Source organism: Salvelinus fontinalis, chromosome 26 (assembly GCF_029448725.1).
Source record: "Salvelinus fontinalis isolate EN_2023a chromosome 26, ASM2944872v1, whole genome shotgun sequence".
Taxonomy (NCBI): domain Eukaryota; kingdom Metazoa; phylum Chordata; class Actinopteri; order Salmoniformes; family Salmonidae; genus Salvelinus; species Salvelinus fontinalis.
In genome coordinates, this window is record NC_074690.1 from 16169311 (window position 1) to 16196012 (window position 26702).

Sequence of the window (26702 nt, forward strand, 5' to 3'; positions counted from 1 at the left end):
AACCAGGAGGACTACAAGGCTATTTCAATTAGTTACGATGAAATACTTCAATTCAGGAGCACTTTTACAGCAAGGAATATTTTGCACAGTAGGTGTCAAGAACATTCCGTAGCTGAGCTCAATAATATAATTGTGAAATATATATACAGTGGAAATAGAAACGTAGACTAAACGTAGCGAAAACAAATGGCTCCTTTAAGAAAGTCAGCTGATGCAAATAAAAAGTTCGAAGGAGGAAATAGGAAGTCGTTTACGAACAAACCAAGCACAAAGAAGAGAAATTGACAATTTAAGACATAAGACAATGGCGGGTATTAAAGGTAAATTGATTGATACTTGCTCTACACAACTCTCTTGTTTCCATAAACGTGTTCTCCCCGCCACAGGCAAGCCAAGTGCAACATTGTATCGATTCCACGTACGCTACGAACACTAATGTCTTGGCTAGAAGGGATCTAGCTTTTGTCAAATTAACGTCAAAAGTAGATTTTTATTTTAGCGAACCTTTACCATTTTCCTAACCGTAGCCCTATTCCCCTAACCTGCTACGTTAATTACCCTAACCTGCTACAGTAAAATCTGTAAAATCTGATGTTAATTTAAAAAAAAAAAAATTTATTCGTTCTAGCCATGATCCTTGTTATGGTGTCACGTATAAGTTTTGCTTTGTTGTGATACGTTGCCGTGGCGTACACTGTCACATTGACATGTTAGTTTGTTATCCAGTATTGAAATATAAAATAATTATACAATGTGCTTGTGTATTTCCCTACAATTAAGACTCAAGTACGATTTATTTGGCTACTTGAGAGTTCGCAACAAATGCAGGCTTGCTTCAAACGCACCGACACCATAATTACATAAATGTCCAATGAAACGCTGCGTGTTCCTTGCAGCATTGCCTACAGATGCAGTTGCGGTGCATACGTTGATTTATCTAATGTATACGTAAAACTGTATGCGTTTAACGGCTTGACAGAAATGGTAGCAGAAGGTGAATGTTGAACTTTTATTGCATACATATTAAGATGATGCGTGCTATTTTGCGCAATGACGCTATCGGTGTGTTCGAAAAACGCCTCGATCACACCGACAGTGTTTACATTTTGGTATACCAGAAGTACATTTAATTTCCAATGGAACGTTGCGTTTGCCTTGCAGCATTGCGTTGCAGTGCGTTCTGTGTTTTGCATATGTTGGATTTATGCGTCAGGTTTAGAACACACCTACAGTGTTTTACGCAAAGTAGCACGCAGCATCATCAGGATATGTATCCAGCAAAAGTTCAACATTCACCTTCTCCTACCGTTTCTTTCAAGCGTCTATGCATAGTTTGATTTTATTTAAACTTTATTTAACTAGGCAAGGCAGTCAAGAACAAATTCTTATTTACAATGACGGCCTAACCCGGACAACATTGGGCCCATTGTGCGCTGCCCTATGGTACTCCCAATCACAGCCGGTTGTGATACAGCCTGGAATCGAACCAGGGTCTGTAGTGACGCCTCCAGCACTGAGATGCAGTGCCTTATGTGGACAATAAAGTATACCATACACTACCGTTCAAAAGTTTGGAGTCACTTAGAAATTACTTGTTTTTGAAAGAAAAGCACTTTTTGTTTTTGTCCATTTTAAAATAACATCACCAAATTGATCAGAAATACAGTGTAGACATTGTTAATGTTGTAAATGACTATTGTAGCTGGAAACGGAAGATTTTGAGGACTTGTGAGGTGTCTGTTTCTCAAACTAGACACTAATGTACTTGTCCTCTAGCTCAGTTGTACACCGGGGCCTCCCACTCCTCTTTCTATTCTGGTTAGAGCCAGTATGTGCTGTTCTGTGAAGGGAGTTGGACACAGCGTTGTACCAGATCTTTAATTTCTTGGCAATTTCTCGCATGGAATAGCCTTCATTTCTCAGAACAAGAATAGACTGACGAGTTTCAGAAGAAAGGTCTTTTGTTTCTGGCCATTTTGAGCCTGTAATTGAACCTACAAATGCTGACGCTCCAGATACTCAACTAGTCTAAAGAAGGCCAATTGTATTGCTTCTTTAATCAGAACAACAGTTTTCAGCTGTGCTAACATAAATGCAAAAGGGTTTTCTAATGATCAAATAGCCTTTTAAAATGATAAACTTGGATTAGCTAACACAACGTGCCATTGGAACACAGCAGTGATGGTTGCTGATAATGGGCCTCTCTACGTCTATGTAGATATTCCATTAAAAATCAGCCGTTTCCAGCTACAATGGTCATTTACAACGTTAACAATGTCAACACTATTTCTAATCAATTTGATGATATTTTAATGGACAAAATTTGCTTTTCTTTAAAAAAAAAAGGACATTTCTAAGTGACCCCAAACTTCTGAACGGTAGTGTGTATTCACGGGCAGTGAAGGCAATCCACACTGCAAACGGTCGACCAGCTCTCTCTTGAGAAAAGAAAATGTAACTTAATTGTGTAAATTCCATTTATCCTTTTATTCACGTTCATGATGGCAGAACCTTATTATTAGTTGCATAATACATTATAAGTTGCATGCTACCTTTTCTTATATTTGAGTATTTATTTGGATGGGACATTTGGCTGCTTGGGGTGAGTAGACTACTGAGTAGGATCCATCTTTGCTGGATAGCCAGTAAGAACCCTGTCTGTAAACGTGACAACTGCCTCACCATCTCTGTTTCTGTCGTCCTATAGCGCTGGTTGGCTTGTCCTTCGGTGGAGCTATTGGCTTGACTTTCCTGCTGTTGGGCTGTGCACTGGAGCAGTATGGGTATGTATTTGCCCCCTTACCTCTGAAATCTGTGAAGACACTTGTTAAATGGGACCACATATGGAAGTTAGCGGTGTAGCTAACTCTGGTGCAATGCGTCATGATTTTCTCCAAGGTGGTTAACCATACCGGAGCAGTGGTTAGTGTGTTTCCATATGGGCTGGGTGACCCAGGTTCAAAACCGGCAAGGGGTGTCATGTTCTGCATCTCTGATAATTAAATGAATATGAACGCAACTGATTTGAACCGGTTTTCTTTTCATTGTTTTCACAGGGTGTACTGGCCTCTCTTCGTCCTCATCTTCTACATACTGTCTCCTATCCCCACCTTCATATCCAGAAGGCTCAGTGATGACAGTGACGCCGCCAGCAACGCATGCAGAGAGCTGGCATGCTTCTTCACTACGGGCATTGTGGTGTCTGCGTTCGGGCTTCCCATCATACTGGCCCGGGTTGCATTAGTGAGTCCTGCCTGATATTTTCTATGGCCAATGACTGTCATGTGTCAATTTAGTTGCTTTATGCCATTTATAAGCTGATTTAGGATCAATTTAAGTGTTGATGCTCATAATGGTCATAATGACTTGGGTAGGTAAAGCTGATCCTAGAATTAATCTAGTTGTGAATGATAGATGCTGGTACGAGTCCTGATGATACCCAATAATAGCTCAGGTAACTGAACGTTGCTCCCGAGTGGCGCAGCGGTCTAAGCCACTGCTAGAGGCGTCACTACATACCCTGGTTCGATTCCAGGTTGTATCACAACCGGCTGTGATTGGGAGTCCCATAGGGCTATGCACAATTGGCCCAGCGTCGTCCGGGTTTGGCCGGGGTAGGCTGTCATTGTAAATAAGAATTTGTTCTTAACTGACTTGCCCAGTTAAATAAAGGTAAAATACTACACCTATATTACTTGTTAGCAGAGCTGTAGTTAACATCTAATAAATCAAATTGATAAGACACAGTCACTGGTTGTGCTCTATTTAGGTTTTGTTCATAACGTCACACAACAGAAACACTTTTCAAAATTTTGCACTGGGAGGGAAGGAGGAGGGAAAAAAAGGCAATTTTGTCATTGGACAGGTCCAGGTAGTCCCTCCCTGTTTTATCCCGTCTGGTGCCTAATGAACATGGCCCTGTTCTCTTACAGATCCAGTGGGGGGCCTGTGGCCTGGTGATGGCCGGCAACGCTGTCATCTTCGTGACCATCCTGGGCTTCTTCCTGGTGTTCGGCGGGGGAGACGACTTCAGCTGGGAGCAGTGGTAGACCGTCTGTGGATCTCTGGCACAATCCCAAATGGACCCCCTAGACCCTATGGACTTGTGGAGATCTGAGATTTGACAGGTGCAACCAATATGGTAGTAGCTTCACCTTGCCCTCTAGGCTAGGTGGAAGTTTCACCATATTGTTTAAACCAATCAAATCTCCTCTGATCTCAAAGTGCATAGGGTCTAGGGATCGATTGGGAGACAGAGGGAGTCAGTCATTCCTGTTAACAGCAAGTTTACAGTGGTGGATGACAGATATGATAAACCCAAAAGCTACTATGGCCTAACGTCGCTACTAACTGACGTTTTAAGAAGCTGATGCTGACTATTTAATGTCCTATGAGAAAGGGATTGGTTAGTGAGGAGAGGGTGGCACTGAACAGTGTGTCTGGGATGTTAATGGACAATGACACTGCAATGTCTGTCCTTTTTTTTTTTATAGTATTCACTCTATTATTCCCTTCAACCTTTTTTGCCTTTTCTGTCCCCTATGCTGAGGGAGAGTCATTGAAAACCAGTGTCCCGTCCAGAAACACCCCCCTAGGAACTTGTTGATCTCAGTGAGAAGACTGGATAGGTGTAAGCATATGGTGAAATATCACCAAGGGGAAACGTTCTTTTAACATCTACACAAGTGTCTAGGGCTAGAGTGGTTGTTTCTGGACAAGGCCCACCTCTCTACAGTCATATCTATAAAGCCAGAGGCTAGTTTAAGGATAGTAATAACTTGTACATGTGTTATGAAGGATACTGTTGAATGATTTTTGTTGTAATCACCACTACACCGTCTATTTCTAATTAATTTAGGGAGTATTCTGTTTGTGAAAATATCTTATTTTAAGCGTAAGCATTTCAAATGATCAACTCATTTTTTCAGTTGATTACGTGTGTACCTTTTTGTTTGTATGTATCTATTTCATATGCTCACTTTGGGTATGACTACATAACCAGGTCAAGGTTTCTGTCTGTAGTTTAACATGTTGCCCTTCTGCAAATATTTCCACCAATACCAAAGGCCATTTTAAGAAAATAAGGTAGACATGATTCCCCCACTAAGGTTTCTGATGTGTCTATGATTATGAAACACACAGTTCATATTAATTATGAACACTACATTGTTATGCCATTATAAGCTGGTTGTCTTCAGTGAGGACAGAAGCTAACATAAGGGTTTGTGAATCATTGTCTACATTTGTACGGGAATGTTGATTTCACACATGGAATGTAAACACTATATATTTGGCGGATCTTAGACCAGATCTGTTTGTGTTCAAATGAAGTGCCCAAGTTTCTATTCACCAACAAACACTAAACACATTGACAAGTGCCTGTTAAATATCTATTTTTTACTAATTCAAAAACGATTTTATATAACTTATAAAAGCCAATTTTTACATTCTGTACTGGTAAAGCCTGAGAACCTATATATATATATATAGTACAGTATAGAATGATGTATTGCAATTAGTGACCAAATGTAACCAGACTACTTTATACTTAGCTATAGCAACATGCAATCACTAAGTATAAAGTAGGCCTACTTCCAATCAATGTCTTATTTTCACTGAAGGGTCAATTGAAGGGTGTTTCAGGGAGAGTGGCCATATGCAACAACAACAACCAAAATAATACATGTTTCCAATTCACTCGTACGTATAAATGATACACTTGTGCGTGTGTAATAGGACAAATATAAGCACCCACCAAAGAAAAACATATTGAACATTGCTACATGATCTTATCTCATGAATATAAACATAGCTCATAAAACAATCGTTCATTATGATGCCTTTGTGTTGCACATGTACTGGTCAACTCGAAATGTAACATCACTTTCAAAACACTAGAGGGCACCAGAGAGAACTGTTTTTTAAACTATGACCAAAAAAAAACCCATACAGTCTTGTTTTCTAACATTAATTAAAACACAATTGAAATAAAATATTTCTTGTTTTCTTTTTTAATATGTAAATATTTCAATGGCCATCTTTTGAGTCCAATATTTTTGCAGTTTTACATCACAAAGGGGTTGGAATGGAGAGAGCATTGGGACAGAAAGCCAGAACACGAGTGCAGGTTGCTGGCACAGTCACACGGGGGACTTGGTAAGTAAAGAGATATCCATTTTAGGAAACCTTATTACTGAATCAGATATACTTAGACTTATTAATAATGGCACAGTTGTAAGTTTCTTCTGAGATTGTTGTACTGTATGCAACATTTAACAAATAGTGTGATATGCTGATTTAACTATATTCACTTGGACACTTTTTTGTTGTAGTCAACCACAAAAATTGTTTCTATACAGAATCATTGTATCTGTATACCATGGCCATTCCCTGAGTATTATTAATGGATGGAGCATTTTAGTAGACACCAGGATTTACACAGCAGCCATAATGACTGGATAAATCTCTGTGAAGAGCTCCCATGGGGAGAGAGAGATACAAAAAGAGAGACAGACAGAAGGAGGATGTCAATTGGAGGCTGACCCTAAATTCAGATAAGCCTAAACATTGTTTTTCTTTAGTATGAGACATCACAAATAGACTTAACCTTTCAATCAAATCCATTTTTTTTTTGTCATGTACACAGTTTTACAGCAGGTATAAAAGGTGCATTGCAGTGCTTGAACACTAGGATACACAGAATAGATCATGAACAATAGGATACACAGAATAGATCATGAACAATAGGATACACAGAATAGATTGTGGATGGATATACAGAACAGATCATGAACAATAGGATACACAGAATAGATCATGAACAATAGGATATACTGAACATATCATGAACAATAGGATATACAGAACAGATCATGAACAATAGGATATACTGAACATATCATGAACAATAGGATATACAGAATAGATTGTGGATGGATATACAGAACAGATCATGAACAATAGGATATACAGAATAGATCATGAATGTGCCATGTCAAGTATGACTATTTATTTACAAATATAAAGTGGGTATTGTCTTGGTCGTGCAGTATATAATAGAATGGCACTGTGGAGAGAGAGAGAGTATGTGCATGTTTGTTTATGGATGGCTGTGTGTGCCTGTATGTAGGGGTTAGATGTGTGGAGAGTCAGTGCAACTAGGTTCTAAGGTGCAGCTAGGCTCTAAGGGGAAGCTAGGTTCTAAGGTGCAGCTAGGCTCTAAGGGGAAGCTAGGTTCTAAGGGGCAGCTAGGTTCTAAGGTGCAGCTAGGCTCTAAGGGGCAGCTAGGTTCTAAGGTGCAGCTAGGTTCTAAGGTGCAGCTAGGCTCTAAGTGGCAGCTAGGTTCTAAGGTGCAACTAGGTTCTAAGGTGCAGCTAGGCTCTAAGGGGCAGCTAGGTTCTAAGGTGCAGCTAGGCTCTAAGGGGCAGCTAGGTTCTAAGGTGCAGCTAGGTTCTAAGGTGCAGCTAGGCTCTAAGTGGCAGCTAGGTTCTAAGGTGCAGCTAGGCTCTAAGGGGCAGCTAGGTTCTAAGGTGCAGCTAGGTTCTAAGGTGCAGCTAGCTTCTAAGGTGCAGCTAGCTTCTAAGGTGCAGCTAGGTTCTAAGGTGCAGCTAGCTTCTAAGGTGCAGCTAGGTTCTAAGGTGCAGCTAGCTTCTAAGGTGCAGCTAGGTTCTAAGGTGCAGCTAGGTTCTAAGGTGCAGCTAGGTTCTAAGGTGCAGCTAGCTTCTAAGGTGCAGCTAGGCTCTAAGGGGCAGCTAGGTTCTAAGGTGCAACTAGGTTCTAAGGTGCAGCTAGGCTCTAAGGGGCAGCTAGGTTCTAAGGTGCAGCTAGACTCTAAGGGGCAGCTAGGTTCTAAGGTGCAGCTAGGTTCTAAGGTGCAGCTAGGTTCTAAGGTGCAGCTAGCTTCTAAGGTGCAGCTAGCTTCTAAGGTGCAGCTAGCTTCTAAGGTGCAGCTAGCTTCTAAGGTGCAGCTAGCTTCTAAGGTGCAGCTAGGTTCTAAGGTGCAGCTAGGTTCTAAGGTGCAGCTAGCTTCTAAGGTGCAGCTAGGGTCTAAGGTGCAGCTAGGTTCTAAGGTGCAGCTAGCTTCTAAGGTGCAGCTAGGTTCTAAGGTGCAGCTAGGTTCTAAGGTGCAGCTAGCTTCTAAGGTGCAGCTAGGGTCTAAGCTGCAGCTAGGTTCTAAGCTGCAGCTAGGTTCTAAGGTGCATGTCTGCGCAGGGAGACAGCTAGAGTTAGCTATTCAGAAGTCTGATGGCCTGGCGGTAGAAGCTGTCTCGGAGCCTGTTGGTCCGAGACCCGATGCTCCAATACCGCTTGGCAGATGGTAACAGTGAAAAGTCTGTTGCTCGAGTGACTGGAGTTCTTTATGATCTTCCTTAAACACACAGATGTCCTGGAGGCACAATTCAACGTATTTACATAACGAATTCAATGCCAATTCAATTCACGAACGAAGTAAAAGAAACATGAGTTTAATGTTTAATTTTTATTTAATTAGATAGAAATCAATGGCTGTTTTATTTCAGGCTGTCTTTGTGTTGCCACTTTGTGTTTAGCAAAGTTTTATAAGACAAAAGGAGATTTAATGATACACATCTGTCACTGTGCTTTGGGTTTATCAGAATTGGCATGTCATTGATTATAGGATGCATTGGGCTGTGAATGGGAGTGTGATGACGCAGGATGGAGGGATTGTATTATCAGACAGACATGTCCTTATTTGGTTGGGAAACATTGATGTGGTGTGGAACTTGACTGGTGGCTGTGTTCACGATATCCATTTTGTTCTGTCAGAGAGAGAGAGAGAGAGAGAAGGAGACTGTAGGAGAGAAAGAGAGAGAATGTATGTGTGTGTGTGTGTGTGTGTGTGTGTGTGTGTGTGTGTGTGTGTGTGTGTGTGTGTGTGTGTGTGTGTGTGTGTGTGTGTGTGTGTGTGTGTGTGTGTGTGTGTGTGTGTGAGAGAGAGAGAAGTAGTAGAGAAACTGTATAAGAGAGTGTTTGTGTGAAACTGTGTGTGTGAAAGAGATGAAGGTGCAGTTGGATGAATGATGTAAGGCATCATGATGGAGTTCACCAGGTTCAACTAAAGCAATATACTGTTGAGACTCAGAGGTACTAACCCCATCTGGCCTAGAAGCTGGGAATACCTCCATGAGGGCTTTGGTCAAAAGCAGTGCACCAGTGTATGTTGGGGAATACGATGCCGTTTGGGACACAGTCATGGAGCAATTCAAAGCTGCAAGGCCGGATGGGGTTTGTATACGTCAAGCATAAACTTCAGTAACTTGTTTTAGTTGACCCTGGGCCCATAGGATTCTGGTCATAAGGCTTTTCAGACTTGACGAGCCTCTGAGGCAGATATCGATGACACAATGATATACTGTGTGTGTGAGCATGTGTGTGTGTGTGTGTGTGTGTCGTGCGTGCCTGTACATATGTGATTAACGGGTACTATATAGGTCAGGGTATAGGTAGGATGACGGTAGGATGAAAAAGAAGGGGCCCTGGAAAGACCATCCATCATTGGCACCTGGGACAACTGTTGCCTGGCAACAGCCTAGAAACGGATCAAAACTGTTTGGACTGGCCCCTCTAGCCTTGAACATAATAACTCCTCAAAAAGGTATAAACAGATGGTTATAGCCAGTGCTCACAGTTACCATGCAGGTGCCCGTCTTTGGAGTAGGGTGAAGTTGCCCCTAGACACTGATCTTGGGTCAGTTTTGCATTTCCCCAACTAATGGTTAAGGTAGGATATGGGGCAGGGGAAGCTGATCCTAGATCTGCACCTGGGGGGGAATTCACCCCGTAGCGCTCACAGCTGGCTGCCCAACAGTTACAATGGAGGTGCATGTCTTTAGAGTTGGCAGGATATCCTGACCAGTGGCCGCTGCTGGATCCAAAAACTCAGCAATCTAGATGAGATATGCAAGGAAACTTAGGACAGTGGGTGGCCCTGCTATGTGGGATGGCTTATGCAGTATAATGACTGCAGGATATTTTTAATAGCCTGGCTGGATGGCAGCTGGATTGTCAGAGACAGCCTATCAGATTCATGAATGCTGATGTCAGTTTGGTGTAATTTCTTCTGTAGGCTGGCCAGCATCAACACTAAAAGAGGGAGGGAGAGAGCGACGCTTGTCAACAAGAACAGAAAGAGCGAGTGGGGAAGCACGGGAAACGGCCAGAGAGAGCGAGTGGGGAAGCACGGGCAACGGCCAGAGAGAGCGAGTGGGGAAGCACGGGCAACGGCCAGAGAGAGCGAGTGGGGAAGCACAGGCAACGGCCAGAGAGAGCGAGTGGGATTCAGGGGTGTGTTTCTTCTGTGGTGTCAAAGCTAAAATAGGTCCTGCGAGAGAGAGACCAAAATCCACCGCGAAGAGAGAGAAGCACGCGACGGAGCACATAGGATAGTGCGCTGAAGTCAAGAAGGTTAACAGAGACCGTATGTTCATACTTCATAATTACACTTAAGTAATCTTATAAAGTGGACTACTCTCCGGGTAAGGCGTCTTCTACTTTGTTTTTGTGTGTGGGGGGGTCGCTCAGTTAGTAGTAGGCTACCGCCTTTTGTTCGAGGGGCTGAGGATGATTTTAACATATCATAGACGTAGCTGTATGTAGGCCTGGCTACCTTATCTAATAATATATATTCTAAACCATTAAGTCACCCATGTTGTCCCTTTCAAGTCCAGAAACCTATAGCTGTCGTCCATGCACCTCACGTTGTTAGTTTTTCCACGTAGTTGTTGCCCGGTGGTATCAAATGTGTCATCTTGCACTCGACTATTACCAAGGTGTGCCAAATTAGAAGTTGCTAGTGTAGCCTAGGTATGCTAACATCTCAAATAGCTAGTTTGAGGACTGCTTTCTGTTCAGCTCATCCCATAATCTTGTGTAGGTTACTAGGTTGTCTGTTTTGCATAACTCTTTCACATAAAACAGCGTAAATCTGTGCCATTCACCGAGTATGCTACCATTAGGTTAAACTAACGAATGAGAGAAGCCAAGTTTATTGAAGGGTAAAAGTAACTAAAGGAAAAACCAACCGAGTCTTTATAGGGCGTTGGGCCACCACGAGCCAGAACAGCTTCAATGCACCTTGGCATAGGTTCCACTGGAACTCTATTGGAGGGATGCGACACCATATTTCCACAAGAAAGTCCATCATTTGGTGTTTTGTTGATGGTGGAAAGTGTTCAATTGGGTTGAGCTCTGGTGACTGAGACGGCCATGTGGTTTTCATGCGCATCAAACCAGTCAATGCCGTGAGGCGGCAGTCATACCATGTGGGCATAGGCATGATAGCCAAAATAATGGTCTACCTAGCCAGCATTTTTATACATAGCCATGGTGCTTTATTATCTCAGGAAACACACCTGTGTTGAAGCTTTCAATATACTTTGCATCCCTCATTTAGGCAGTTACCCTAAAGTGATGGAGAAGGGTGTATCTCTAACACACACAAGGTCAAATCCAATTTTATACTTCATAAACTACAGGTGTGGACTAACAGGGAAATGCTTACCTAAGGCCCTGCCCAACAATGCAGAGAGAAAGAAAATAGAGAAATAATAGAAAAGTAAAACACATAATATTGAAAGTAACAATAGATACACAATGAGTAATGATAACTTGATTATATACAAGAGGTACCAGTACCAAGTTGATGTGCAGGGCTACGAGGTAGATATGTACATATAACTAAGATTAATGTGACAGAAAATTAACTGTAGCAGCAGCAGCGTATTTGATGAGTCTCAAAATGTAGTGCAAACAGGGTCAATGTAGATAGTTAAATAGTTAACCAAATAGCTACCCGGACTAACTCTTTAGCAGTATTATGGCTTAGGGGTAGAAGCTGTTCAGGGTCCTGTTGATACCAGACTTGGTGCATCAGTACAGCTTGCCGTGCGGTAGCAGAGAGTACAGTCTTATGTGTCTAAAGACACCGCCTGGTATAGATGTTCTGGATGGCAGGGAGCTCGGCCCAAGTGATGTACTGGTCCGCACACACTACCCTCTAGCCGCAGGTGTGGGCAATTTCAGTCCTTGGGGGCCTGATTGGTGTCACAGTTTTGCCCCAGCTCCAGCTAACACACCTGACTCCAATGATCACCTAATCATGATCTTCAGTTTAGAATGCAATTTGATTAATCAGCTGTGTTTTCTAGGGATGGAGAAAAAGTGTGACACCAATCAGGCCCCTGAGGACTGGAGTTGCCCACCCCTGCGTCAGCTGCTAAGCAGGTGCCATACCAAGCGGTGATGCAGCCAGTCAAGATGCTCTCAATGGTGCAGCTGTATAACTTTTTAAGGATCTGAGGGCTCTTTTCAGCCTCCTAAGTGAGAAAAGGTGTTGTCGTGTCCTCTTCACGACTGTGTTGGTATGTTTGGAACATGACAGATCCTTAGTGATGTGGGCACTGAGGAACTTGAAGCTCTCGACGCGCTCCTCATCAGCTCCGTCAATGTGAATAGGGAGAAGAAGACTCAAGGCTGTAATCGCTGCCATAGGTGCTTCAACAAAGTACTGAGTAAATGGTCTGAATACTTATGTAAATGTGATATTGAAGTAATTTAATTTTTAAAATAAATTTGCAAACATTTTGAAAAACCTGTTTTTGCCCTGTCATTAAGGGGTATTGTGTGTAGATTCAGTATTTTGTATTATAAAAAAAACTATTTTAGAATAAGGCTGTAACGTAACAAAATGTGGATCAAGTCAAGGTGTCTGAATACTTTCCGAATGCACTGTACCCATGAGTTTACCATTCAAATTGCTAGGGTTAGAGGTGTCCAACTTCCAAGCCCATTCTATTTATACGTGTGCTACTGCAGAACTCGTTTGCTTGTTTCAGAAAGGAGCAACAAAGTTTCATCACTTTGTTATAGAGTCCATGTTTCGGCTTAGGGCCCCAAAAAGGCTAGAGCCCTGGTCTTCATCCATAACCGTCGGTTATATGGTCATTGTCCCAGCCCTAAATCAGGAGAGTGAAAATTAAATCCCAGATCCCCACTCCGTCTCAGGCTGGTCTCTGATATGAAATATCAAGTCTGTGGCTGCTGGAGCTGAAGCACCATAGTGTGCTGTGCCTTTTGACGTATCAAAATATATGCACAGAGGGAATATGCTTTTGGACTTTGCCTAAAGGCCATCTATGGTACAGTTGAAGTCGGAAGTTTACATACACTTAGGTTGGAGTCGCTAAAACTCGTTTTTCAACCACCACACATTTCTTGTTAATAAACTATAGTTTTGGCAAGTTGGTTAGGACATCTACTTTGTACATGACACAAGTAATTTTTCAAACAATTGTTTTTACAGACAGATTATTTCACTTATAATTCACTGAATCACAATTCCAGTGGGTCAGAAGTTGACAGCTTGGAAAATTCCAGAAAATGATGTCATAGCTTTAGAATTACTTTTTTCTGATAGGCTAATTGACATCATTTGAGTAAATTGGAGGTGTACCTGTGGATGTATTTCAAGGCCTACCTTCAAACTCAGTGCCTCTGCTTGACATCATTGGAAAATCTAAAGAAATCAGCCAAGACCACAGAAAAAATGTGTAGAACTCCACAAGTCTTGTTCATCCTTGGGAGCAATTTCCAAACACCTGAAGATACCACGTTCATCTATACAAACAATAGTACGCAAGTATAAACACCATGGGACCACGCAATCGTCATACCGCTCAGGAAGGAGACGCGATCTGTCTCCTAGAGATGAACGTACTTTGGTGCGAAAAGTGCAAATCAATCCCAGAACAACAGCAAAGGACCTTGTGAAGATGCTGGAGGAAACCGGTAAAAAAGTAACTATATCCACAGTAAAACGAGTCATATATCGACATAACCTGAAAGGCCGCTCGGCACGGAAGAAGCCACTTTTCCAAAACCGCCATTAAAAAAAGCCAGACTACGGTTTGCAACTGCACATGGGGACCAAGATCGTACTTTTTGGAGAATTGTCCTCTGGTCTAATGAAACAAAAATAGAACTGTTTGGCCTTAATGACCATTATTATGTTTGGAGGGAAACGGGGGATGCTTGCAAGCCAAAGAACACCATCCCAGCCGTGAAGCACGGGGTGGCAGCATCATGTTGTGGGGGTGCTTTGCTGCAGGAGGGACTGGTGCACTTCACAAAATAGATTGCATCATGAGGGAGGACAATTATGTGGCTATATTGAAGCAACATCTCAAGACAGTCAGGAAGTTAAAGCTGGGTCGCAAATGGGTCTTCCAAATGAACAATGACCCCATGCATACTTCCAAAGTTGCGGCAAAATGGCTTAAGGACAACAAAGTCAAGGTATTGGAGTGGCCATCACAAAGCCCTGACCTCAATCCTATAGAACATTTGCGTGTAGAACTGAGAAGCATGTGCGAGCAAGGAGGCCTACAAACATGACTCAGTTACACCAGCTCTGTCAGGAGGAATGGGCCAAAATTCACCCAACTTATTGTGGGAAGCTTGTGGAAGGCTACCAGAAACGTTTGACCCAAGTTCAACAATTTAAAGGCAATGCTTCCAAATACTAATTGAGTGTATGTAAACTTCTGACCCACTGGGAATGTGATGAAAGAAATGAAAGCTGAAATAAATCATTGTCTCTACTATTATTCTGACATTTCACATTCTTAAAATTAAGTGGTGATCCTAACTGACCTAAAACAGGGATTTTTTACTCAGATTAAATGTCAGGAATTGTGTAAAACTGAGTTTTTAAATGTATTTGGCTAATGTAAACTCCCGACTAAAACTCTAAATTTGATTCACATATGGATTTACATAGCTGAAGCTTTGACATATGCCTGGTAGGTCGGCCAAAGCTGCACTTTGAATTATGTTCCCATCTGCAGACATTTTGAGGTGCCGTGTACCTGATTTCAGTACATGTCATCTAGTGACATTCACATAGGACTTGCCCCATCCCTGGTCTCCCGGTTGACAGTTCCTCCGTTATCCTTCTCTGTCTGTCACTGTGACTCAGGAGGGATTTTAATCCGTCAGGCAACACAATCCACAGCCATTGAATGGAGATCATTGACTAAGTTCTTACACCGTCAGTATATTAAATCAGTGATACCTCAATGGAGTTTTAATGGGTTGCCCTCAATATGATAGATCAAAATGTGTGTTAGGCAGTGACAGACTTAGTTACCATGCTGATTTTTATTGTGCTTATTCAGCTCTCCTATCAGACGATAACTCACCCAGATCATAAAATTGTTCGCGCAATTAGATTTTCCTGCGACGGGTGGCCGGGTCACTTAGCTACAGCGCTCTGCATTAGCGCACTAAAAGCCTGTGATGAATTAGTCCCTACCGTAACTACTGTTCTCCAGTTGTTGGAGAAGTTTAATGGCTAATTGTCTTAGAGACAAGTACAAAAGGGGGCAGTAGGTGGCCTAGTGGGAGAGGCGAGCCAGCCAGCACCCGGAGGGTTTCCTGTTCAAAATACCGGTCCGATGGGAAAAATCTGTCTGGAACTGAGCTGGCAACCGGAGGATCGCTGGTATCAAATGCTCGATGCCATTGTGCCCTTGAGCAAGGCACTTAACCCATCACAACACAGCTGTCCGTATGGCAGCACATCTCTTTCTCTTTTTGTGTGTGTTAGAGGGGTTGGATCAAAAGCCAAAGTCAGATTTCAGTTGGACCTTGTGTGTAATTGATCAATAAAGTGACCTTGATCGTATACATTTTTGTGCACATAAAAGCTTTGTCCAGCCTTATGTCAAAGAGGACAGGTAGTAAGCACATGCTTTGTGTAGTTTCTGGGTGTGGGTACTCAATGGGTCTCCTGCAAAAAATGAATCCAAAAAGATCCCAAAACTGGCATACTATATGTCCTAAAAAAGGATATATATTGTCATTGGGAATGTGGAATCATGCCAATCCTATTGGCTTGCTTTGGGACTCATTTGGAGGAGACAAGTTTCAGTCATTCCAGATCTCTGTAGATGTACAATGGCAACTCAGTTTGAGTGTTAGACCATTTTGGTACTCATCGTTCAAAGACCATTACATTTTACTAAGGATGTAAATTACAATGTTATTGTCATGGAACATTTGGTTCCAACATGGCCAAAACTAGTTAACAACCCAGTATATCTCTGGCAGTGCCCTGGGGGAGTCTGTCTTGTCCAGGCTGTGCCATATACAGTAGCCCAGCATTATCTCATCTCACAGCTGCTACACACTGCTGTCTCTCTTTCCCTCTCTGTCTTTGTGTCTCTCTCTCTCTCGCTGTCTGTCGCTCTCTGTCTTTGTGTCTCTCTCTCTCGCTGTCTGTCGCTTTCTGTCTTTGTGTCTCTCTCGCTGTCTGTCGCTCTCTCTTTCTGTCTCTCTCTATGTCTGTCTGTCTGTCTGTCTTGGTGTGCCATCTGTCAGTGGCCTACATCTCCCTGCTCTCTCTTTCCATCAAGCACTGCTAATTCTGTCTCTGTTTGAAGAAACAAACTGCTGTCCCTGTCTTTGTCTGTGTCTTGTTAACATGTAGATAAGCATTTGAGACACTTGGAAACACTTATTGATGTCTATAACAGGCCAAACATTGAAGACCAGTCAACTGTCTTGGGATTTGTGGTCACAATGTTTTAAGTGGACTACAAAGGTCATGTGCTATGACTTTTGGCTTTGAGCCTTTGTGATATGCATTGCAGTCAGTGCCGATCTTCTGAAATAGATTAGGCCTAGAGAGGATAATTCAATGTACAGTAATTGATCCATGATCAATAAAAAAAACGTCATCAATCAAGAAAGTAAATTGGGATAACATGTTCAATTCATGATCTGGAGGCAGTTGACATTGGCATTAATAGGCTGAGATGATCAGATAGAAGTTAAAAGATGTATTCATAAATTATATCCTTTAACTTCTATAACATTAAACAGGTTTCCCGTGATACAATTATTTATTTATACTTCAGAAAGTATTCAGACCCCTTGACTTTTTCCAAATGTTATTTTACAGCATAATTCTAAAATGGATTAAATAAAACATCCTTAGCAATCTACACACAATACCCCATAATGACAAAGCAAAAACACATTTTTGGAAATGTTTGCAATTTTATTTTAAATTAAAAAATGATACCTTATTTACATAAGTATTCAGACCCTTTGCTATGAGACTCGAAATTGACCCTTTGTGATATCAAATCAAATTTATTTATATAGCCCTTCGTACATCAGCTGATATCTCAAAATGCTGTACAGAAACCCAGCCTAAAACCCCAAACAGCAAGCAATGCAGGTGTAGAAGCATATGATTTGGAAAAACACACACCTGTCGATATAATGTCCCACAGTTGACAGTGCATGTCAGAGCAAAAACCAATCCGTGAGGTCGAAGGAATTGTTCATAGAGCTCGGGGACAGGATTGTGTCGAGGCACAGATCTGGGGAAGGGTACCAAAAAAAATGTCTGCAGCATTGAAGTTCCCCAAGAACACAGTGGCCTCCATTTTTGGAACAACCATGACTCTAGCTGGCCGCCGGGACAAACTGAACAATCGGGGGAGAAGGGCCTTGGTCAGGGAGGTGACCAAGAACCCGATGGTCACTCTGACAGAGTTCCAGAGTTCCTCTGTGGAGATGGGAGAACCTTCCAGAAGGACAACCATCTCTCCAGCACTCCACCAATCAGGCCATTATGGTAGAGTGGCTAGACGGAAGCCACTCCTCAGTAAGTCACATGATAGCCCGCTTGGAGTTTGCCAAAAAGGCACCTAAAGACTCTCACACCATGAGAAACAAGAATTTCTGGTCTGATGAAACCAAGATTGAACTCGTTGGCCTGAATGCCAAACGTTACGTCTGGAGGAAACCTGACACCATCACTACGGTGAAGCATAGTGGTGGCAGCATCATGTTGTGGGGATGTGTTTCAACAGCAGGGACTGGGAGACTAGTATAGATTGAGGCAAAATCAACGGAGCAAAGTACAGAGAGATCCTTGATGAAAACCTCCTCCAGAGCGCTCAGGTCCTCAGACTGGGGTGAAGGTTCACCTTCCAACAGAACAATGACCCTAAGCACACAGCCAAGACAACACAGGAGTGGCTTCGGAACAAGGCTCTGAATGTCCTTGAGTGACCTAGCCAGAGCCCGGACTTGAACCCGATCAAACATCTTTGGAGAGAACTGAAAATAGCTGTGCAGCTACGCTCCCAATCCAACCTGACAGAGCTTGAGAGGATCTGCAGAAAAAAAATGGGAGAAACTCCATAAATACAGGTGTGCCAAGCTTTAAACCCAAGAAGACTCGAGGCTCTAGTTGCTGCCATCGGTGCTTTAACAAAGTGCTGAGTAAAGCTAAACAATTTAAAAATATATTTTTTTTACTTTAGTTTATTTAGTAAATATTTTCTTAACTGCATTGTTGGTTAAGGGCTTGTAATTAAGCATTTCACTGTAAGGTGTACACCTGTTGCATTCGGCAGGTGTGACAAATATAATTTGATTTCATACTTATGTAAATGTGATATTTCTGCATTTTATTTTAACACATTTAAAAAATGTCTAAAAACCTGTTTTTGCTTTGTAGGGTTGCACATTTTGGGAAATATTCAGAGGTGGAAACTTTTCATAGGAATTAACGGGAATATATGGGAATTAATGGAAATATATGGGAATTAACGGAAATATATGCAAATTTAATATTAATACCATTTAAATGTAGATTTTTTTTGCATTGGATATATATATATACCATATCATATGGAGACAGAAACATAAACATTTTACCTTATCATAAGTAGACATAATTGCAAATGATTAAATCCTTCCAATAGAAAAAATAAATAAAACATTTATGAATGGCACTTTAATTAAATGAGTTGACTCTTCACATGGGATGATTTCACTGAACAATAAAAGAAAGGGAATATTAAATGACCCCAATGATCCATCGCATCTCCCAAAAATGTTTTCAACATACATCTGTAAAATGATAGTCTAGAAACTAAAGCTTTGGTTGTCTTCCTCTCAGGCTTCCATGTCTTCTCTCTTAACCTCCTCAATGTCCACCTCTTGAATATCAGACTCTGAGGCCTCATCTTCATTGTTACTTTCCAACCTTGTTGAGGATGGCTTGTTGTCAGGCTCAAAAAGCCTCAAATTTGCCCGGATGCCCACCAATTTTTCAACCCTTGTATTGGTCAGCCTGTTGAGTGCTTTGGTGTGTGTGTTCCCAAACAAGGACCAGTTGTGCTCTGAGGCGGCTGATGTTGGTGGGATTTGGAGGAGGACGGAGGCAACAGGGGAAAGAGCCTCAGATCCACAAAGTCCCTACCACCAGATGGCTGATGAGATATGTTGACACGACTGCCATATTGCATCTCCATCCCATCGCCCTTGCTTGGAAGTGTACTTCGCTAGACTGCCAAGAACCTTGCCCTCATCCAGGCCAAGGTGGCGAGACATGGTAGTGACCACACCATAGGCCTTGTTGATCTCTACACCAGACAGGATGCTCTTGCCAGCATACTTGGGGTCCAACATGTACGCTGCGGCGTGTATGGGATTCAGGCAGAAGTCTTCACGCTTTTTGATGTATTTCAGAACTGCAGTTTCCTCTGCTTGGAGCAACAGTGAAGTGGGCAGGGGAGTGCGGATTTCTTCTCTTACATCTGCAAGCAGAGTCTGAACATCAAATCGCATGACATTGTCTCCCTCAATCTGTGCAAGGGCTACTGATATAGGTTTCAGGCTGCTTACCACTCTCTCCCAAAATACATCATCCAGGAGGATCCTCTTGATTTGGGCTGTCCATATCGGCAGACTGTGATATGGCCATTTCTTGGAGAGACTCCTTCCCCTCCAGGAGACTGTCAAACATGATGACAACACCACCCCAATGGGTGTTGCTGGGCAGCTTCAATGTGGTGCTCTTATTCTTTTCACTTTGCTTGGTGAGGTAGATTGCTGCTATAACTTGAGGACCCTTCACATACCTAACCATTTCCTTGGCTCTCTTGTAGAGTGTATCCATTGTTTTCAGTGCCATGATGTCCTTGAGGAGCAGACTCACTGCATGAGCAGCACAGCCAATGGGTGTGATGTGGTGGTTGGACTCCTCCGCTTTAGACCAAGCAGCCTTCATTTTCGCAGCATTGTCTTTCACCAGTGCAAATACCTTCTGTGGTCCAAGGTCATTGATGACTGCCTTCAGCTCATCTGCAATGTAGAGACCGGTGTGTCTGTTGTCCCTTGTGTCTGTGCTCTTGTAGAATACTGGTTGAGGAGTGGAGATGATGTAGTTAATTATTCCTTGCCCACAAACATTCGACCACCCATTAGAGATGATTGCAATACAGTCTGCTTTCTCTAGGATTTGCTTGACCTTCACTTGAACTATGTTGAACTTTGCATCCAGCAAATGAGTAGATAAAGCATTTCTGGTTGGGGGGGTGTATGCTGGGGGAAGAACATTCAGAAATCTCTACCAAAACTCATTGCCAGTGAGCATCAGAGGTGAACCAGTTGCATACACAGCTCGAGCAAGACATTCATCAGCATTTCTCTGACTACGTTCCTCTATTGAGTCAAAAAAAACTTTGAATTCCAGGAGGACCATGAGCTGTTGGTATTGATAAGGTGTCTGATTCATCATTTTCACCTCGAATAGAAGTAGAGGGACTTTTGTCAGAAGTTTCTTGTTGTGAGCACTGGGGGAACTTTCTGCACTTGGCCAAGATGATTCTGCATCTTTATTGCATTCTTCACATATGATTTGGTTCAGTATTTGCAAATGTACACAGCTTTTCCTTCTACAGTAGCTCCAGTGAAATGTCTCTACACATCAGATAGTGCCCGTGGAATTTTCCTGTAAAGATTAGATTTTTTTTTGTTAAAAACCCAAATACAATTCCATGTACAGATAAATAGTTATGCAGTTAGATTAAACAACTCCTTTGTAAAAAATGTTTTAAAATGAAACATGCAAGCTAAAACACACATGGTAGCAAAAACTAACTAGCAGAAATTGTTAACAAGTTAGAAAGGATTTAAACACACTTTTCTGTAGGCTACTATATACTAGTTAACAAAAAATAATGTATGTCATATAAAATATATTCACCCCACCCAGTATTGTAATCAAAACCTACCAGAAAGCATGTAGTCCTTGGCTCAGACAGTGTAGTAGTGTGGGCTCAACAGCATCTTATTAGTGTGCAAGATCATGAGAATCAGCTGTACATGTGATGGAAGAATGCACTGTGCATGCAGAGGGTTGCAATTCCATTGAATTGGGAATAGTTTAACCAAAATATGCCACAAGACCTAGAATTGACTCCTGTGTATCCCACAAAAAAAGGTTTGCTGTTATAAGCTAACTTTTTTGATGAATTTAAGCAAAATTCCCCAAATTCCCGGGTTTAACTTCCCATGAAAAATTTACGGAAATTCCCGGGAAAGTTTCCGACCCTTTTCTACCCTATTGCGTTGTCATTATGGCGTATTGTGTGTAGATTGATGAGGGAAGGGGAAACTATTTAATACATGTTTTAAAAAGGCTGTAACATAACAAAACGTGGAAAAAGTTCAGCAGTCTGAATCATTTCCAAAGGCACTAGGTGTGTATATATATAGAGGTCAGGGAGCGCTTTTTAGGACATTTTAATGTGCATCAGATGGCAACAAGATCATATTTTACAGCAATTCCATCAGATAACATGAATACAAAGCTGGCGAGAGGTGGTTAGAATAGGATGGGAGGCCAAGAGTCTGTGTAACCAATAGTCTAGAGTCCTTAGTGTGGGAACAAACAGTCTGTCCCACGGTTGGGTAAACAAGCAAGTTCATAGTCAACAAAGCACGCAGGAGTCATAAGACAAATAGCATAAAGCACAAGAAAAATATATATAAAGACTTGGGGCTAGCCTTTGTAAGTTCAAAGAGTCACTCGCCCCAACAAGAACTTGAGAGAGTAGCTCTCTATCAGTCCAGTAGGCTAACATAGCTAGTACGTTTCTGTCTACCGTTTTCTTTACACTTGCAAAAGGAGGTCTTTAGCTTGCTATATTTTTTCAGTTTTGGCGAATGGTCCTTTACAACATAGATGATTAATGGAAAGCTGGAACTCTAGCCATTTAATGTCTTAATGGGCACATATCTATACTCAATTATAATCTGCTACTAATCCCTGAATATGGCCAAGCCAATTGTAGTTTAGTGCCGCATGCAGCAATGGAAGATGGTTCTTCTTTGGTTTGATTTCCATTTAATCTGTCTGTATATCTGCAGCATCCATCAATTCTTGACTTGTTTTCTTTTTTTAAATCGTGCAGACGGCGCCTTTTCCTCAAGGACAGATAAAGATGTTTCATATACCCCAAAAAATAAGTGAATTAATGTTAATGATTGTGCCAAGATAGCCTTGAATGCAATCACTGTTCTTCACATGGTATTTGAACGTAATGTTAACGCAATTGAACACATGACGTCTTTAAACTCCTTTGTTTTGGTTTCACAAAAACAATCTTTGTATGGATGACTGGGTGTCCAATGACCTGAGGGGTGTGTTGGGCATTGCATCACCCTCTACACAGTCTTTCTTTGTACACTTATGTCTTGTGAGACAGAGGATGTTTTCTCTTTACTGTAAACATTATGATTGAGGTCTCATCTGATATTCGTATTGTCTGACTGAGCTCTGAAACCTAGCCCCTCTGGTGTACGGCAACGGATATCCCAATGTTAGTTCATGTGAATTCATAGCAGGTCTCAAATTGTTATTTACGACCCAGGGGATTTGAGTGGAGATTGGGGGTGTATGGCATCCCCCTTGTTGACTAAGAAACCCACGTTAACAGAACCGCCCACCACCACCCCTACACAACTAATACCACCCCCCTTGTTAACTTTTGACAATTCGTCCTCTGCGTGTACTCCATCATTTAGTGTGTGGCTTGTGTGCTAATCAACACGGAGGTGGCATTTGACAGCAATTAGCCTAGATCAGTGGTTCCCAAACTTGGTATAGTCCAGTACCCCTTCAAACTGCATTCTACACCTGCATTCTAGCTGTTTGGGGTTTTAGGCTGGGTCTCTGTACAGCACTTCGAGACATTAGCTGATGTACGAAGGGCTATATAAAATAAACTTGATTGATTGATTCAACCTCCAGCTGTACCCCCTCTAGCACCAGGGTCAGCGCACTCTCAAATGTTGTTGTTTTTTGCCATCATTGTAAGACTGCCACTCACACACTATTCGATGCACTCATTCTTATGTTTAATAAATGTGAGTTTTTGTCACAACCCAGCTTGTGGAAAGTGACAGAGCTCTTATAGGACCAGGGCAGAAATAATAATAATCAATAATTTTGCTCTTTATTTAACCATCTTACATATAAAATTTGTTCATCGTGAATTGTGAATAACTCACCACAGGTTAATGAGAACGGTGTTCTTGAAAGGATGCACATAACTCTGCAATGTTGAGTTGTATTGGAGAGAGTCTGTCTTAAATAATTTTCCACAGACAGTCTGTGTCTGTATTTAGTTTTCATGCTAGCGAGAATCCACTCTCACATAGGCACGTGGTTGCAAAGGGCATCAGTGTCTTAACAGTGTGAATTGCCAAGTCAGGATACTCTGAGCGCAGCCCAATCCAGAAATCTGGCAGTGGCTTCTGATTGAATTCAATTTTCACAGAACCGCTTGTTGCAATTTCAATGAGGCTCTCTTGTTCAGATATCGGTAAGTGGACTGGAGGTAGGGCATGAAAGCATAACGAATCCAGTTGTTTGTGTCATCCATTTTGGGAAAGTACCTGTGTAATTGCGCACCCAACTCACTCAGGTGCTTCGCTATATCACATTTGACATTGTCCGTAAGCTTGAGTTCATTTGCACACAAAAAAAATCATACAATGATGGAAAGACCTGTGTGTTGTCCTTGTTAATGCAGACAGAGAAGAGCTCCAACTTAATCATAGCCTCAATTTTGTGCCGCACATTGAATATACAGTGGTTGCTCCACTAAAAGTTTTGCGATTATGCTGCGGGATTTAGAGGTAATTTGTGGTTTAGTACGGTACCCTGCCTCACCACTTCATTGCTCCAGACCACCACAGGGGGGAGTTAGAGCACTGATTATGCTTTTGGGTCCTACTGTGTCTCTAACTCACAATGAATGGGCGACATAAACCTAAATAGAAACTGATAATTGTGCACAACTTCAGTATTACTTACTAAAACTGTTGTTACACTAATTTTCCTTTGTTCGAATTATTTTGCTCTTACTGTAGTACTGTAGCCTACTCCCGACAGGTCACATTGTACAGTGCCTGAGTGACGCAGCGGTCTAAGACACTGCATAGCAGTGCACTGTGTTGCTACAGATGCTGGTTCAATACCCATGCCGGCCTTAACTGGGTGAACCATGAGATGACTGTAGGTTTTTGGTTTCTCTCTCTAAAAATAGAAATAAATAATTCTAAATAACAAACTGGCTTTATTTACAAATTAGTAACAATGTCTCACCCCATGTTCAAGAATGGCCTTTTTCCTTGCTCATCTTACGTTATTTGAAAACGAAATAATCTCCAAAATATTGTTATTTTTTTAAACAAAACAATTTTTATTATTATTATTATTATTATTATATAAAAGCCCCTTGGATATTCTCACAGATATATTATTAACCCTGTTATTAGCAGGACAATATATATATTGGTCATATTGGTCATGGCTCCCGATTGCCTTGCAGTTCTCCAGCTGTATCCACTGAAAGCTTGCGAGGTTCAAGGCACGAGGGCAGGGGGCAGAAGACGGACCTAGCCCATGGGGGTGGGGGGGTAGCACAGAGCAACACTTTAAGAGGCATTACACTAATAATGGAGCTGACTAGGGAAATGTTCCCGCTGTTCTTAGTGCCAGTCTGCACGTTCAAACTAAAACAATGTAACTAATAATGGAATATTTATACTTTCGTTAATAAAATAATTATATAAATACTCTTTCAAAATGCCAATGTTTGTTTATTTAGTTATGGATCCATAACGAATTACTATGGGAATAAATATCACTGAATTACAGAAATATTGGAACAAAGTTGTCTAACAAATTCTCTTTCAAACACACGTGGTCACGTCGTACAGCGCCATTATGGCTATTAGCAGGTAGCTGGACAATAGACTTGCCTAGGAGGGTAGGGGGAGAATTCTATCGTCAAATGTATTTCTAAGTTAGGTTGGCTGTATCACAACCGGCCGTGATTCGTTGCAATTTCAGTTTAATGCACCAGAAAAGACTAAACATATAATACAACAATAAGTATTATTATGATCATGTATCACATCCGACCATGATTGGGAGTCCCATAGGGCTACGCACAATTGGCCCAGCGTTTCGCTCCATCTAAAAACATAAATAAATATATATTAAATATTAATTTGGCATTTATTCAGATTACAATCGCTCACTTTAGTTTTTTTGAAAACAAAATAACCTCCAAAATATCTTATATATTGTCAAGTTGATGGCACAGTCATATAGCCTGGCACTTACATAAAGCTGAATGACACATTCATTCATGGCTTTGGATCAAAATAAATAAGTACCAGCATTCTTTCTGATAGTCTTTAATAAAGAAATGTTTTGGTTATCCTGACCTGAAGACCATGTACAGTATTATAATAGCCCATTATGGGCTGTTAGCAGGACAATATACCTTTACCAACACTTCTCTGTATTTTGATACTTTGTGGATGGGGCCTCCCCAGTGGCGCAGCTGTCTAAGTCATCGCATCTCAATGCAAAATGCGTTGCTACAGATACCCGTGCCGGCCGCCACCGGGAGACCCATGAGGCGGCTTTTGGTTTTAATTTAGAATCCACCAATCCTCTATATGTAATTATTGACAGAGAGTCACGTCATATTTTTCTAAATACTGTAGGTCCTACCGTAGGCGACATGAGTCTCACTAGTGTTGAGTAGAGATGAAACGGTATGAAAATTTCATATCACGATTATAGTGACCAAAATTATCACGGTTGTCAGTACTATCAGTGTTATCAGTGTTATCACGTATTGTTCAAACGTACTGGAAATATTGAAAAAGTACAAACACTGAAATCATTTCACCAAGTTTTATATTGAAAACCAACAAACAACAAATAAAATTAGCAGCACTATGCGCTTTTTGTGTGCATAAACATTTAACATAATAACATTACATTAAAGATGGCACCATGTGGCCATGAGAGGTAAACGTTTCCCTCGTGCAGGTTTAAATGAACACAACCTTAAGTAAGCAAATCAAATAAACAAACAAATAAAATTAGCAGCACTCACTTTATAGTGAGACACGGCAACCTTTATCAGCCTCAGAAAGCCAGGCCTCTCCTTTAGCAGTCTCAGAAAGCCAGGCCTCTCCTTTAGCAGCCTCAGAAAGCCAGGCCTCTCCTTTAGCAGCCTCAGAAAGCCAGGCCTCTCCTTTAGCAGCCTCAGAAAGCCAGGCCTCTCCTTTAGCAGCCTCAGAAAGCCAGGCCTCTCCTTTAGCAGCCTCAGAAAGCCAGGCCTCTCCTTTAGCAGCCTCAGAAAGCCAGGCCTCTCCTTTAGCAGCCTCAGAAAGCCAGGCCTCTCCTTTAGCAGCCTCAGAAAGCCAGGCCTCTCCTTTAGCAGCCTCAGAAAGCCAGGCCTCTCCTTTAGCAGCCTCAGAAAGCCAGGCCTCTCCTTTAGCAG

At 41.8% G+C, this 26702-nt stretch overlaps 2 protein-coding genes across 2 annotated transcripts in view; both read left to right on the forward strand.

Moving 5' to 3' along the window:
• The first annotated feature begins 112 nt into the window (after positions 1–112).
• LOC129823733 (leptin receptor gene-related protein-like) lies at positions 113–5993 on the forward strand. Its single transcript, XM_055882684.1, has 4 exons — positions 113–320; positions 2708–2783; positions 3057–3243; positions 3933–5993. The coding sequence occupies exons 1-4, from the start codon at positions 212–214 to the stop codon at positions 4047–4049; spliced, it is 489 nt and encodes a 162-aa protein (XP_055738659.1). The 5' UTR covers positions 113–211; the 3' UTR covers positions 4050–5993.
• A 3961-nt stretch (positions 5994–9954) lies between these two features.
• The window catches only part of LOC129823734 (cAMP-specific 3',5'-cyclic phosphodiesterase 4B-like), a 90143-nt gene continuing 73395 nt past the window's right edge, over positions 9955–26702 (forward strand). The window contains exon 1 of the mRNA XM_055882685.1: positions 9955–10496. The gene's annotated coding sequence lies outside the window, so the exon portion shown is untranslated. The remainder of the gene's footprint in view (positions 10497–26702) is intronic.